Here is a 17,531-nt window from a genome sequence, read left to right as displayed (position 1 = left end):
CCTTTTGTTGACACTCGGTTTACGGCCGCTCTACCTCGTCGCGGGCTTTATGGCATGCGCAATAAACTGCCTGACGCCTGCCTCTGCGTCTGCGACTATCCGCTTGTATATTATGTCGAGTGAACGCTACTTAGCTAAGCTACGGTTTTTGACGACTGAAGTAAACAATTTCATAAAAATGCTGCAAGGCTTTAATTAATTTCTGGTGTCTTAACTCTTTTATAACGCGATCCACGCGTATCACGATCTATTTCCATATCAAGGCCATATTGATGCTATTGACAGTCCTTATCATCATCGTCAACTAATAGACGTCCACTGCTAAGCAATACATCTCTTGTAGGGATTTCCACAGACCCCATGCCACGGTCTTATGCCGCCTGAAGCAGCATTCCCTACGACTCGTTTGATGTCGTCTGTCCACCTCGTGGGAGGTCTTCCAACGATGCGCTTTCCGGTGTGAGCTCGCCATTAAAGCACCTTCAATCCCAAAGTTTGACAGTATCAAAACTATATTGACATGAACCCAGATTTTCTTGAAATCCTACGAAATTATGAATATTAATGATAGTGCCCTCCCAGCCTCAATAGCTCAACGGGTAAAGGAGTGGACTGAAAACCGAAAGGTCGACGGTTCAAACCCCGCCCGTTGCACTATTGTCGTACCTACTCCTAGCATAAGCTTGACGCTTAGTTGGAGAGGAAAGGGGAATATTAGTCATTTAACATGGCTAATATTAAAAAAAGGTTCCAATACTCAGATGACGTTAACGTAGGTATGGATTAAGAAGAACTTAAAACTGTACATACATCAGAGACTGTTATAGCAATAACCATAAAACATGCATGCTGCTATCAGTGTAATGTCAACGAACCTAATATGTGCATTAGTCGGGGGTCATCATTAATGCAACAATAAGTATATGAAGTCGTTAAATGACAACCGTTTAACAATTCTCGAAACATCGTCCTACGTGATTTCCTGTTTGCTCAGCGTTTTGCCTGGGACTCTTAAATACAATATGTTTCCATTGTTTCGTATAATAACAAGAAACAATCGGCTGATAGATATTCAAATAGAGGTGAGCGATGGAATTTTTACCATAGGCGGTGGGTCTCGCATGGCAATCGTGGAGTAAGGCCTATCTGCATGCGCCTCGCTTGTCGCGCGTCCGGTCTTACTCATCTAACAGACGCCCAGTGCTCGCTGTATGATTCCTTTGTGTATAATGCCTGCGGGCAGCGTTGCGTCGCTAATAGGGTTGCAAGCCTTTCGATATTTCATCATCATCATCATCATCATGATTAACCCATCGCCGGCTCACTACAGAGCACGGGTCTCCTCTCAGAGTGAGAAAGGGTTTGGCCATAGTCTACCACGCTGGTCATGTGCGGATTGGTAGACTTCACACACCTTTGAGAACATTATGGAGAACTCTCATCTTTCTCTAGCTATCTAGCTTTCGAGATTTACGAAGTTCTAATAATTTCACAGTTTTTCATTAACATGGGATAATTTTTAGGGTCCTGAACCTCAAAAGGAACCTTTATAGGATCACTTCGTTGTCTGTCTGTCGTGTCTGTCAGGAAACCTACAGGGTACTTCCCGTTGACCTAGGATCATGAAATTAGGCAGGTAGGTAGGTATTATAGCAGGCATAAGGGGGAAAATCCGAAAACCGTGAATTTGTGGTCACCATCACAACAAAAAATTAAAATGTGTTCATGAACAAATAATAGTATTTTCAACTTTTAAATTAAGATTACTATATCGAGTGGGGTATTATATGAAAGGGTTCAAAGCAAGCTGTGTGCGGACGTCCTAACCAATAATCGGAGGTAACCTGCAACATCATGAGGAAACCTGCATGCCTTAGAGTTTTCCATAATGTTCTCAAAGTTAGTGAAGACTGCCAATCCGCACATGGCCAGCGTGGTAGACTATGGCCAAAACCTTTCTCACTCTGAGAGGAGACCCGTGCTCTGTAGTGCCCGACGATGGGTTGGTCATGGTAATGATGATGATTCCTTCAAAGATAGATAAAAGTGTGAATAGTAAATACTATTCAAATGTAAATTGCCAAATAATAAAACTTGCCGCCTTAGTTATCTAAATATATAAAACTAAAAGGTGACTGACTGACTGAATGACTGATCTATCAACGCACAGCTCAAACTACTTAACGAATCGGGCTGAAATTTGGCATGCAGATAGCTATTATGACGTAGGCATCTTAGCAGAAAGGATTTTTGAAAATTCAACCCCTAATGGGGTGAAATAGGGGTTTGAAATTTGTATAGTCAATGTGGACGAAGTCGCGCGAGCATAAGCTAGTTACGTATAATTAAAACAAACAGTTGAGTTAAATAATTGCGTGTAAAAATATTACAACCGGCGATGTTCCACTTTCGGTCATATTAACGGTTCATTCTAATTTAGTGACTCCCCAGTCCCCAGTCGACGCAATTAACAAATGTTCGTTCCAGTTATGCGTCTATCGGATTTCTAGTCTCTGCGGGAGTAGTGTTCCATACAATTGTATAATTGTCATACAGTAAGTACTTCAGTACCCTTATTATAAATGCGAAAGTGTGTTTGTTTGTTGGTTTGTCCTTCAATCACGTCGCAACGGTGCAACGGATTGACGTGATTTTTTGCGTGGGTATAGATAAAGACCTAGAGAGTGACTAGGCTACTTTTTAGCCCGGAAAATCAAGGAGTTCCCACGGGATTTAAAGAAAAACGTAATTCCAAGCGGATGAAGTCGCGGGTATCAGCTAGTATCTAATAATTTCAAGCTGATGCCCGCTTAAAAATAATTTTGACTAACTACAAATGTTATGCTACGTTTTGGTACGTTTTCTGGGCATGGGCTACTTTTTATTCCAGAAAATCAAAGAGTTCCCACGGAATTTAGAGCCTAAATCCACGCGGACTCAGTTGCTGGCATCTAGTAACTAGAGCTAATAAATGTACATATTTAAAAAAAAACGCGTTTTTTAACTTTGTTTAAATGAAGAATGTCCATGAAGAAAAGTGGCGATTTGCCTTAAATTTCTATCATTTTCTTCTTCAGGACACACACATCTGATTCGAAATTTTTTAAGTATAGAGACAAGAGAATATAATACTTTTATATACCGGATTAGTTTCTGAGCGTGATTTTTTGCTCGCAAGATTATACATCAAAAAATGAATTGCAAATCCTCACAGCAAATACCTATATTATGTAAGTAGTTACGTCAATAACAAAAAGGCTGGTCGGATGTTGATAAAGCTTTTTCACTGTCATTAACATTCATTCTTTATCTGTCCTATAGTAAAATTCAATATGACAGGGCTACTACCATATTGTTTTTTTTTTTCAAAAAATTTATAGATAGGGCCACTCGGGATGATGTAAGGATTCTTACGATAACATCCAAATCTGTTCAAGCATTTAGAGGTTATGGTGAAATAAGAAACTGACATATACGATTGCTGAAAACAATGCACCCCTTTTTTTGTGCAGTCGTGTAAATATTGGCTACATTTAGACAGCTATATTTTTCCCGCCAAAATTGAAATTGTATTGAAATATGCTTCATTGTACAGAATCATAAAAAGAAACACAAAGTAAAACATTACACAACAAAAATAGTAGTACAATTTGGCGGCTTTAACGCTTTGAAGCGATTATATTAATTTAAAATATCAAATAAATAATATAAACGGTATAGAAAAAAAGTAAAACTGAAATTTCGATGTTTAAACTCAATTTGGCTGCACGTAGACTTATCTGTATTTAATAAACTAATATATTTTGAACGAGCTTAAGTATGTCTGCCACTTCGTCCGCGCGGACTACACAAATTTCGATCCCCTATTTAACCCCCTTAAGGGTTGAATTTTCAAAAATCCTTTCTTCGCGGTTGTCTACGTCATATTAGCTATCTGCATGCCAAATTTCAGCCCGATCCGGCCAGTAGTTTAGCTGTGCGTTGATAGATCAGTCAGTCAGTCAGTCACCTTTTCGTTTTATATATTAATTAGATATACGTTGTCGTAGTGTAATAGCTTCGTAACCAGTGAGGTTACAATCGGAAAACAATGCGCATGAGTTGGCCGTGTCAATCGTAGCTCGCGACAACCTCCCTTTTATGCAAATCAAAATAAACATTGTCCGAGACAAAGGGGCGACAGTTTGAAAGGTTAATGATGATATTGTCACTATAGGCAGGGAGGTGGTGACGATATAGGTCATGTATTGTATGATTTCTTCACTGATGTCGAAACCACCCCCTTCACCGTCAATTATCTATATATATAAAAGGGAAAGGTGACTGACTGACTGACTGACTGACTGACTGACTGACTGATCTATCAACGCACAGCTCAAACTACTGGACGGATCTGGCTGAAATTTGGCATGCAGATAGCTATTATGGCGTAGGCATCCGCTAAGAAAGGATTTTTGAAAATTCAACTCCTAATGGGGTGAAATAGGGTTTTGAAATTTTGTAGTCCACGCGGACGAAGTCGCGAGCATAAGCTAGTCTTAAATATATAGAAAAAGGTGACTGACTGACTGACTGACTGATCTATCAACGCACAGCTCAAACTACTGGACGGATCGGGCTGAAATTTGGCATGCAGGTAGCTTATGACCTAGGCATCCGCTAAGAAAGGATTTTTGAAATTTCAACCCCTAAGGGGGTGTAATAGGGGTTTGAAATTTGTGTAGTCCACGCGGACGAAGTCGCGAGCATAAGCTAGTTAAGATAATAAGTATATTTCATGAATTATAGGTATCTTGTGATTCGTAAGCATAAGAATAAATGAGACACGAGTTGAGAAAATATAATATGTAGTTTGAAATACATAATTAGTGAAAAATATTGCATAAAGAATATATAAAATACAATTTTAGTAATGTTCTCAAATATTGCACATTTTTTTGTTGCAATACTGAAGATCTAGTCCAGCATGCTTCTACGTGCTTTATTCTGAAGCTAGAGCTTCAGAATAAAGTACGAATATCTAGTTAATTATCGGATAGTTTCTAAGGTTGCTCGAGACAATAACCTAAATTAATTATGCAATTTGCTCAAACTCGACAGAAGCGTTTTGAGGTTGTTCATTAACTAAATAAGGCTTGTCTTGACGATATAATCAGTTGCCAAGTAATTACCACCAGCTCCCAGCCTAATATTGGTGGGTTGGAGACGTCTCGCGAGGGGGCCGCTGCATCTCAGTTGGTTATATACGCGCAATCATCCAATAAACCTGATGGAAGCAATCGACAAGACCCTCTCCTTCGGTCCTTAGAGAAATGGACCAATTTCGATAGCCAGTGCCTACCGGATTCGAGAACAAACTACTATAACATGATAATTAATTTCCTGCATTTTTTGAGTTGACAGAACAGACAGTTGTACGTTGCGTTGCGTAAGGCTTCCACATATCCTTGTCTCCTTGCATACAAAGCTTATAAATATTATCATCATGCTCAACCCATTACTGGCCCACTACCGGGTCACAGCCGTATCTCCTTTCAGCCACAGTGAAAATGGTTAAGGCCATAATCTGCCACGCTGGCAGACTTCACACCTTTGAGAACATGGAGAACTCTGAGGCATGCAGATTTCCTTACTATGTTTTCCTTCACCGTTAAAGCTAAGATATTTAATTGGTTTTTTTTAATATGCTCACTAAAAACTCAAAAGTTACTCATCTTGCGATAGAGGAGAAGCAAGTTTGGAGAATCTCAACATGATCAAATCAGGAATCCGTAGAAGAATCGCTATTAAACTACATAGCTCGTCTAGTGGCGTAGCGTAGCAATTATGAGCAGGGCAATATATATGCAATATAAATCTATTCATTAATTTATTATTAGAGATATTTCGATATCGCTTGTAAAAAACATTAAATGTTGTCAAACGGCGCAAATCGGTCATCGGCCTAACTAGATCAATCCAGACAGAAATAATTTGGACAGACAGCTTTTAAGCCATGGGCTATTGGCAATATTTTGTCATTACATTTTTGGCATATAGGTACGTACATAAATTATGTGCATAAATTAAACAACACTTAAAAATAGTTTAATTTCCATAGTTAGCCAACTTCAAAATAAATAGTTATAGATATTATGTATCTGACATTTACCTATTGGCGCCGCACGTACAAAATCAAACAGGTTTTACATTACCTACTTACTTATTTTAAAATAGTTACATCATCAAAAGATGATAACGATATACGAGTATGTAATCGTCAAACCACAAATCACATTTAACCGTTAATCTAAATATTATCTTGTGTATCTTAATGAAAATATCTCCATTTGATACAGCGACGATGACCAAGTGTTTTAAGTCGTTAAAAGTTCATTTAAATATAGAACGCATTTGATTAGACCCAATTAACTTTCAATTAAGCTACGACTCTCTTGTTTGACTCTGTCGCAGGATCAATTGTCGCGAGAGTCTTCGTAATGCCCGGTCCGTGCTCCCCGTATTGTGTTACAGGAAATAATGAATAAAAGACGTTAGCCATAATAAAACAAATTAAACTCGACTTAAGAGAAATTGTCCGACAAAGCTTTTAAGTCATCATCAACGCATCGCTGGCTCACTACTGAACACGGATCTCCTCTCAGAATGAGAAGGGTTTGACCATAGTTTACCGAGCTGGCCAATGCGGTAAGGCAGGTTTCACATACATTTATGGACACTGTGGAGGAACAGAAGCATGCAGGTTTCCTCCCGATGTTTTCCTTCACCAAAAATTAAAAGTGCGTGCCCGGAATCGAACCCCAGGTCCTTTATTTCCACCATCTGCTTTCTTCTCTATCTTCCAGGTGGTCTCCTTTCGGGAACGTCTACAAATACTTATCTACCTGAAAAATAATTCTAAATTCTATCAATTTTGTTAATCTTTAGCCGATATACGTTTAAATATTGAAATATCAAGCAATTGAGGTTAAAAAATTTAGACCATTCAAACGTCTTTGTTGAGGCTTCCTTATTCCGTTTGAAAACTGACTGAAAACCAGAGACCTCATTTCGCATTCTTTGTTGGGCGGAGGCGTTGACCCCGTATGTTATCTGAAGGAAATATATTTAGCAGAACCTCGTACGTGTTCCATCTGACTACATCGTGGAGGTGTAAATTTTACTGATTGCGAGCGTAAATACGCTCGCTGTCATCGGAGTGTTTTCTGAGTTCGATAACCTGTCGAAAATAGTTTTGATTTTCCTAACGTTGGAAACAATAACATCTTCGTCACCTTCGTAGTTCGACGCCAATTATCTGTGTAAAGAAAAACCATCCGCAATTGTTCATTTCATTTTTGTTAGCATTATCACAGTATGCCCTTTTTCGTAATTTATGCGTAAATATTGTTTGCTTTAACTTGACGGGTTGCGAAACTGAAGTGGTAATGAGCAGGCCACATAGTTCGAAAAACCGGTAGAAGTTGGGGTTCCAAGGTGCTAGAATCACGACCTCGCCCTTGAAAGTGCAGCGTTGGAAGTGGACAGACCACATCAAACGAGTCGCAAGGAGCCGCTGGATTTAAGCGGTTCAAGACCGGGGAGCCCCTAAAAGAGACCTATGTCCAGCCGTGGACGTTTGTCAGTTGATGATGATGATGATTATTGTTTACTTTATAGACACATTACGCTTAAAACATAATTGTAAACAAGACAACCAAATAAGTTTGAATGTGAGATTACGTCGTGCTTAGCTGAGTCGGCTGACGCATATTAACAACACAAAGCATCTTTATGCAAGATTCGATTCCACCAAGCTGCCGGGCTGTTTCAACATAGCGATCTAATCTCCAGTCCAGTACAAAAGCTTACATAATTCAGGCGCTAAAAAGAATACTTTAAAACCAGTAACGAAAACCAGCTCTCAGTAAATATCCGGCCACAGCTTGAGTCGTTGGCCTCTGCTCCGCTTGTTCATACAAATCTCTGATTGAGCCATTACAGTCGAAATCTGTTATAACAACATTGAAGGGACCACAATTATTAGGTCGCAAAATCCACTAGTTGTAATATCCGGTATTAAGTCTTTACGCTACAAATAGGTGGGACTTTTATTTCGGTCGTTATAACCAATACATCGATATAAATGATGTTATAAACGGTTTTGACACTTATACTATTTTCTTTTAAATGCTTATTGCTTACCTCCTATCCTATTGCGATATTAATATACTACTAATATAACAAGTGCAAATATATTCTCGACTGCTAAATCTTTATCCTGGAGATGGAAATAATTTTACTATTATTACTTATGATGTTTTTTGTCCCGCAAAATATAAACGAATATAGGTATTATGAAAGGAGACTCATTCTGAAAGGAAACCGGTGGTCAGTAGTGAACCGGCGATAGATCATCATCATCATCCTCAGATGATGATGATGGGTAGGTATTATAAAAACCTAAATCCACGCGGAACAAAGGCAAACAAACGCAGGCATAAGCTAGTCATAATAGACACGTCTAATGCTAGAAATACAACCATGCAATATAGTATTGGGTAATCAATAGCTGTAATTTGATGTAGAAAAAGCTTGCAATGTGTGATGAAAACTTGGCATTTAGGCTTTGTGCAACCTTTCGTTGAAAGTAAAGCCAGAAACAAACATGACGCGTGAGCATTAATTTTTATTAGTAGGTCTCGACGACGCACTACACTTCCGTCATCCGAGTATACGTCATCCGTGAGAATACCAGCGATTATTATCTACGACATATGTCATACTCATAAACTCCCATACAAAACAAAAAGGAACGTATTTTCACGGACTCGGATCGGATGATTGCGTAACCGCCGTAAGGGGGTAAAATAGAGGTTTGAAATATGTTTAATGTGTAGTGAACGCGGACGAAGTCGGGGCATAAACTGTTCTTCAAATTTCCTAATTCTTTTATTACAAATAGTTCTAACATGCGTTCATCAGACGTCTTGCAGTCCAAGCAATATAACGACTCTTACGGCTTTTGAATCGACAAATCATCAGTTGTGATGACGCTCTTGACGTCGCGCGTTGTGTTTGTTTCAATCTTCCGTTAAAATTAACGAACTAAACAAACTGGTTGCTGCCGCGTGTTCACCGCGTTGACACATTCGAGCGCTAATAAACTGAGCTCTCACCCAAAAAGGCCAGATCTGTTGGACGGTTCTCCGAAAACACCATACAGCATTTGCAAGAGAAGCTGTCGAAATATTTACTCAAACGCGCGATTGCGATGCTCTATAGTCTACGCGACACATGTGAATCTTTTTTTCATTTTTGCATTGCATTAACTCTTCGCTATCCATTTTCAATCCAAAGTTAGGCCTTGCCAACCTAATTCCAATCTTAACATTGGAAGAATACTTCCAATCTTAAGTAACGTATACTTAATGTATAGGGTCATGTGTCCAACAATGGAACACTAAAAATTCAAAGACTCATACACCTTTTGCTTTTACAGATAGAAGTCCAATTTTTTACAGATGTATAGGCAATTTTATTGGTTATCAGATGCCATTTATAGTTTTTTTAATTAATGTGCAATCAATCAGCAATAAATAAAAAAATAAAAAATGGGAAATGTTTCATTGTGTCCACAGTAGTGTACGCAATGAAACACCACTAATTCAACAATGAAACATAATTATTCATAGTGTCTGCCTCATCTTATTTTGTGTCATTTTGGATTAATGTGGGTAAATGACAAAAAACGATTGAGTTCAATCCAAAAGGTTTTATTCTTAATTTCACTTTAATCAGTCTACATTATCAGTCTATCATTAACATAGTAGACCTTCAGTTTTTTGGCGTCCAGTAAAACGAGCACGTTATCACCTTCTTGGGCTTTAGTACGCGCCATCTTAAACGAAAAATAAATAAAGATCGATTAATGTTACCTAAGTAAAATAAAAGTAAAATATTCTTTATTGTAACCAAATTTACATACCTACAGAAATAAACCTACAATAAAGATGTTTGTACCTATTGTTATAACGTGTTATGGTACACAATGAAACGAGATAGTACACATTGAAACAGTGTTTCATTGTGTCCATTGTGCAACTGTTTCACTGTGGACTACCAAGGTTTTTTTTACTAAACTCAATTTTTTTCTCACTAAATTGTAACACTTTAACATATGATCTATTGCACGTCAATCTATGAAATATCTTTATTGTTAGGTAATCATGAAAAATATGAAATTTCCAATCACTATTTAATGAAAAATCTACAAAGAATGCAGAAAATACTTACTTTTTGTCGAAAATATTAAAAATACTCTGGCAAATACGTCTGCTCCCACGCGACACCGATGCAAACTGGGGTAGGGCGGGGGGTCCATGAGAGTGCCCTAACGCAATATATTGCACAATCTGGCAACGCCGCATTTTAGAGATTTCACAGTGTTTTATTGTGTACCACTGTTTCATTGTTGGACATCTGACCCTACTTATACGCCTATAGCCGTTTTAGTATTGATGCATATGCGCAGATATTTTTCTTAAGGATGAACACTTAACTTAAATTCTGTAGGTTTTATAACTTGGCATAATATCAACGCACAGGTCAAATCACTTGGTTTAGTAATTTGAAATTTTGCTAGTAGGTTTTCTCTATTAATAAGTAAATATTTTATTAGGTACCTTTCTTCACTATAGAGACACATTTGGACCCCAATCACACCTGATGGGAAGTGATGATGTGGCCTAAGATGCATCACGTTGGCCTAGAAGATAATTCACCTAATCTATAAATTGGATGATGATAGATTTGTTCTCATGTCGATTGCAGTTTTCTTAACGCTTTGTAGTACTGCATGCGTGTGGACTGTGGAGGCCGTAGGTTCGTCATGACTGGTGGCTGACATTCCAGTTAATAGGTACATGTTATTATAACAAAGTGCAGTGTAATGTGGCCGCGCAAGTCTGATTGCCCTTAGTTTCGAACGCAATGACCGCGGCCGCTCGAAATCGACAGTGATTACAAATTTCCCTGGAGTTCGGTTGCGGCGCAATGTCCGATGGAAAGCGCTTAACCAATGTTCCGCTCTAATAACTCTCTAATTTTAAAATTAAAAGTTTTTAAGCTTGCTGCTACTTACGTAGACTATATAAAAATAACTTGAACTCTGTTACTAAATAAGTTTTAACACTTCTTATGTAAATTAACTAAACTAATGTGTAGCTTTAGTTTTAAGTTTACGTAATTAATTATCTGTTTTGTGTGCCTTTATAATTAAATTAAATTAATTCTTTCTACTATATCGTACTACAAATCCAACAACGACTATCAAAAAGAGTACAATAGTACCTACTTTGAATAAATGATTTGACTTTGACTTTGACTTGCAAATTAAGAAAAAACCGATATGAAAATCCAAAGATTGCCTTAAGTTAAAACAATAATTCTAGTGCCATTTTTATATTGCAGAAAACTGGAAAAATAAAAAACAAACCAAGTGTCTGGTTTCTTGCCATGCAGCTGAACAATAGCCATTTATACTCAGCTAAAAGCATTTGTGCGTAATTGTTTGCCTACCGTTGGCTTCTAACCGCAAAACTTACTCTTGCGACTAGGTATATTATAGAACTTATGGGTGGCAGGTAGACGGATAAAACTTCCAGCTTACTTGTGGACCTACCTAGTAAGGTCTATAATTTTTTAGTTATTTAAAGATAATTTTCATTTGTTTAAGTTATTGAAAGCAACGATGAAGAGGAATTGTACTTATAAATGGCAATGTAATTTGAACTCATACAATACAAAATTATTATTATTGTATTTTGGTTTCCGTTCCTTACAAATCGGCATGTTCTGTCTTGTTCAACATGTCTCATAATTACATCTGTTTTAAAGTTATGGATGGTCATGACGATCGAGAGTTTAATGTGGAAAACAGTCCAGATTAAACTCGTTTCCACATCATCATGACCATCCACGAATCATTGACGTAGCAGTTAGCACATAGGTATATATTTCACTCCGTTTAGAAATACTTGGAGAAGTTTTTGTACTAGATTTAATAGAATCCCAAAGGAATAATGTGTAAAAAAACAATGCCAAGAAAAACATGAGCGGCCTAACACAAATATTGAGGTATAGTAATTTGTCGTGGTATTCTAAATCTAAAACACAAGTGTTACGTGTTTACGATCTTTGGTCGAGGCATAGGCGCATAGAATATACAATGATATGTCATTCACATCGATTGAGGCCGCCGCATACGAGATGCGATCTATCATACATAATGTATAGTGACCATGTTCCGCGTCGCGTTCTACGCCGACCTTCGTGTTGTTCTGCACTCATCAACTATCTTCTACATGTTTTGAAACAAAAGATTTTTTGCACTGATCCAACCTGACTATCAACCAGATAAATCTTTTTTATGCAAATCTCGAAACATTAGTGTACATCAAGTTAAACATTTTAATGCTCATCGATAAGTCATATATTCCTTTCAGACGTCGTCAGTCGCAGTCAGCAATCGCACATTATCAAGCTATCATAAACTCTCACCGTCGTTTCATATTTTACACAACTAAGCATTGACCAAAAATTACAGGGATTTTTGTCAAAATCTGGAATGCCCTTTAACGTTGTCTATCTTAAAAGTTAAAACCAGTATGTATTTGAATAACAATATAGGACGTTCAATAAGTTGTCAAGTAACTAATAGATCATGAATCGATCACTACGGGAGTACTGTTACTTAACACGACAGGTCGACCGTTGCCCCTCGGCCGCAAAGCTGGCTCGGCGACAATTATTCTTCATTGCGCCGCGACGCGCGAAGCCTGGCGAACAATAGTGTACAATCACTGCGATTGTGCAGCCGCCGCGCGGCGCTCGTGTCAACTACCTCTTGCGTGAACACCACTATTGTTATGGTGATGATGTCTCGCACTCAACTCGGACGCGTCAAGAAACAAAAGTTCCCCAAAGCATTAGCATTTTTAAACGACACAAGAATTATTGGGATACCTCATACGCATACGGACGACGGACTAGAAAATATAAATAATTCACGATAGACGACCTCACTATCTGGTTAGAGCCATTAAAATTCGATCCACCCTGGGGCTCTAACAGTGCCAGTTTAGGTTCAGTTAATTGGAAATATTAACCATTTAACGTTGAAACCATTATTATTTATTACCAAGAGCTGCCTAAGCAGGTAGACGAGAAACCAAATCAATGTATAGGAACCTTTTTTTTGTTGCTAGAGCAGGTATCCGACCGTTCCAGGGGATTGCTTTCTTTTTTTACCAGGGTGGGGTAATATGTGGGTAATATTGTAAAAGAAAAAGGTCGAAATAAAAGTTAAACTTTCACATTTTAAAATAAAAGGAAACCTAACGTTTTTAATTAACTTATAAGTTTAAAATTGTTAAATAACACATAATTTAGTTTTCTTTTCTTTCTATTTCAGAACCAAACTCGCCCAGTGCAGACGATGAACGGTACACTGAGTAGCGCGCTCGGTGCAGTCGGCGCCACCAACGTTTCTGCCAGCGTCGGTTGGGATCAGCATCCCGTCCTAGCGCGAGCAGCGTCCGTGCCAGCACAGCGAGCCCTCGCCGGTCTACTATCGAGTCTTGGCCATCGGCGCCTCGAACGTACCACCAGTGATCCCGCGCCTCCACCACCAGCCACCAGCCGGTACAAGACCGAACTCTGTCGACCGTTCGAAGAAGCCGGTGTTTGCAAATACGGCGACAAATGTCAGTTCGCTCATGGCGTGCGCGAGCTCCGAAACCTTCAGCGCCATCCAAAATACAAGACAGAGCTCTGCCGCACTTTCCACTCCGTGGGGTTCTGCCCGTACGGCCCACGCTGCCACTTCGTTCACAACGCCGAAGAAGCAAGACGTCGCGAGCCATCCTCGCCGGGCGGATCTCTGGCATCTCTATCGTCGGGTGGCTCTCTCGCGTCCTACATGAGCGACGGCTCCCGCTCGCCCAGGTCGCCGCATTCGCCGTTGACTCCACAATCCCCTCTAGCACCGCATTCCCCGCCAGCGATGTCGCCGCCCGCACATGCAACCTCCTTCGCGTTCCGCCGCACGCACTCGCCCGAGCTAGAGGAGGAGCGGCTGCCCGTCTTCAATCGCCTCTCTTCTGCGTTCGGCGATCTCGTGATCGCCTAAGCGCGAGTGATCGCCTAGTCCTAAGTCAAAGAACCGAGCGTAGCGTATAAGGATCGTCCGTCACCTTCGTGCCTCTTCGACGTCTTCCAGCCGCGCCCGAGCGGCGTCCCGCTCGACGCGCCTCGCGCCCACACCCGCTCAACGAATGATCTCCAGTTTACCGATGCTCTTACTACGCCTTGTAATATTGTAAAGTTAAACAAGTGTACACTGGCGTCTCGAAAGTTTGCGGTGTGAATATATAGTAGTTATACATCTTTTTAGTTATCGGCACGCACTTGTAAATGACACCTTATATTATTAGATATTTATTATGTAGCTCGCGGAAGTCTTCCCGATGCGATCCTCCGCCGAGCGGTGGCCTCTGTAAAGTTAGCTTATAGTAACATTTTATTTATTTCATACTGCCTATCCGCGCTCGGTACCGTACCGCGAGAAGGCGCTCGTGATCTATTTTTAAGGATATAAGATAATAATTTATTATTTATTTCGAGTCTCTTTAACTTTAATTATTATTTTGTAGTTGCGATGCCACACCGCATACGGACGAGGCACGCGTCGACGGGACGGTGCTCGTTACAGACCTCGGCTCGACTGATTCCTCTCGACGATGCCTACACGAGGAATCAGCCGAAGCGACGCCGATGGAGCTTAGGAGACAGACGGGCTTATGAACTACATTGTTTTAATCAACTATCAGCTTAAACAAATCTTAGTCCTACTGTCAGTGCAATCCCGACAATCTGAGGCCGACATCACCGCTAGTATCAACAATCCGAAGCTCATTTAAGAAGCATCGGAAAGATCCTGCGGCGCGCCGCCTCCAGCGGCACGTCTGCGAGGATTTTTCCTTTTTGCGTCGAACGAGCGCGGCGAGCTCTTAAACCTGTTTTGAAGTTTTGGTGATTGTTTTTTTCGTCCTCGCGACCGCTCTCGGCTCTCTCTCGCTCCAGCGGTTGACGAGATCGCGCTCGAACGCAACGCACGCAAAAAATGACAGGTATCCGAATAAGCCCGTCGTTCTCCCGAGACTCCGTACACCGATATACCTGTATGTATAGAGATATAGTGACGACAATAGTATATGAAGCATATCGACAGGGGCCCGTCGGCCGGCCCTCCCCCCCGCGCTTCCACGCCGCGTCCGCGCGGGCCCTCCAAATGAGTGCCTTTTACATTTTAACAAATAAATCGATTATAATATTTAATTTTTAGTTGATCGAGATAGAATGATTTTTATTTATTGTTTCTTTTGAATATAATATTCAAATTGGCGCAGTTACTACTTTAGTACTTTGACAAATAATCGAGATATTGATTATTTTTATTTATTGTCTCTTTAATAATATAATATTCGAATTGTCGCAGTTATTACTTTTTGTACTTTGACAGAGCTAAGTGATTTGCTTCGACGTAGAATAGTTTTGAATTTAAAGTGTGATATTTTGTAATATTTATATAACAAAGTTTAATGTTTTAAGGGACCAATATTTGATTAGGAGAAATTCTGATAGAACCAGCCAGATACGCTTTTGAGACTTACCAGGAAGAAGTAGTTCTCCTGACCTCGAGTAAAGTATTTTTTTACATGTCAGAGCTAAGACTTTTGTACAATTAATAAAACATTCGAAACCATAGTGGTTTTTCTTTCTTAACTTATAAGCAGACCAAACCGAGATGGTGGTATTATGTATTTTGTTTTGTTGAAGTATTTTCTATTTAGTTTCAGTTTTCTCCACCTCAAAGAAAGTTGCATGGTTTACGCAGATAATAATTTTGTACCTAATGTTAAGTTTAGTTTTAAGCGTTTTTTTCATAAAGTTCGCGAATATTATTTATTATCAGTTCATTACGAATTATAAACCATTAAAGCTGATTTATTTAATTTCTTTTGTATTTAAAACGATCGAAATGTTCGTTTTCAAGTACAACGATTACTTGTAACTTAATGTTAGTAATATATTATCATGAGTCATTTAATATAACAAGCATTAGTTTAAATACTATAGTACCTATGTCAGTTGTAATTAAGTATTTAATTTTTTATTTAATTTCATTTGTAAGTTAATCTTCCAAAAAAATTGACTTCTCTTTTTTTCTTACGGACAAAAAATTAAGGCTTGTTTATGACATTTTCTTGTAAGTTTTCCTTATTTCCATCAGCATTTTTTATTGAATTATACCCAAAATATGTTAAATATTTCTTTTTATTTTTGTTTTTTGACCTCGCTTCCCAAACCTACCTTTTTCCTCCACCTTGTGTTATTTAAGTTGCATTCAGCCTAATTTTGAATTAAATTGGAATCAAATATTTGAAACAGATGCAGCTGATCTAAAAAAGAAAGCCTAATTCTGATGTACACAACTCTCTAAACTAAACTAAATTGAGATACCTAAATCCACGGGTAGAAGTTAGTATAGCTCTCTCTGATACGTAATCACACAAATGACAGAGCCAAAAATCTCAGTGTGCGTTAACCATTTTGAGGCACCAAACAATCACAAACGAAACTATGTTTTCAAATTAAATTTCGAATGTTTTTTGTAAACATTTTCGAATTGAATTTTGAAATTGTTTATGGAAAACATGTTTGTGATTGGATAGTGTCTCAAAATGGTTTCCGCCCACTGAGATATTTGGCTCTATCATTTGTATGGGATTACGTTACAGAGAGAGCGCTATGCCACAGAATATATTATAATAATACCTCAAAAATACTAACGTAGCTAATGCTGACTTCTTTCCGAGGATAGAGCGTTGTGGCATCCTTTTCCGCAAGGAGCATTATGAAAGGGATAGGAATATATTATTTTAGCGTATCATTCGTGTACAACAGAATTGGGACCACTGAAATAATACTAGAAAGGTATAAACCGAACCGAAAAACTAATTAGGTAAACCACCTAGAGATTATAAGTTGTTTGACCAAATATCTACAGTGCAGTGCAAGAAAGGTATAGGAGCTAAAGAGGTCGTGCACTCTGACCCTCATTTGTTGCTTGCAGTTTGTCTAAATATATAAAAGGAAAAGCTGACTGACTGATCTAACAACGCACAAAGCTATTATGACATGGACCATAGATTAATTATTGGTCTCGCTCTGCTCTACACATAGACATTCGCTATGAAAGGATTTTTGAATATGCAACTCTTAAGGTAGTAAAATAGGGGTTTGAAATTTGTGTAGTGCACGCGGACGAAGTCGCGGGAATTGGCTAGTTTTTAATACTTTGCATTTTTACTACCTACGTGCAACATGAACCCGGATACTTATTTCGCAACTTGCTTAGTATGGAATTTTTTACTCGACACTTACGTAAATATGTTGAGAAAGGAGTGCGTTGGCGACTATATCTGAAT

General features: G+C 38.9%; 1 protein-coding gene across 1 annotated transcript in view; it reads left to right on the top strand.

Annotated features, from left to right (window-relative positions):
• Positions 1–16,372, top strand: part of Tis11 (Tis11 zinc finger protein) — a 59,655-nt gene extending 43,283 nt beyond the window's left edge. Inside the window, exon 2 of the mRNA XM_034977230.2 lies at positions 13,454–16,372. Coding sequence (XP_034833121.1) covers positions 13,454–14,170 — 717 coding nt within the window. The 3' untranslated portion in view covers positions 14,171–16,372. The remainder of the gene's footprint in view (positions 1–13,453) is intronic.
• The last annotated feature ends 1,159 nt before the right edge of the window (positions 16,373–17,531 follow it).

The sequence above is a fragment of the Maniola hyperantus genome, chromosome 16 (genome assembly GCF_902806685.2).
Source record: "Maniola hyperantus chromosome 16, iAphHyp1.2, whole genome shotgun sequence".
Lineage (NCBI taxonomy): Eukaryota > Metazoa > Arthropoda > Insecta > Lepidoptera > Nymphalidae > Maniola > Maniola hyperantus.
The sequence above is the reverse complement of the archived record's forward strand: the minus strand, read 5'-3'. Positions and strand labels throughout refer to the sequence as shown.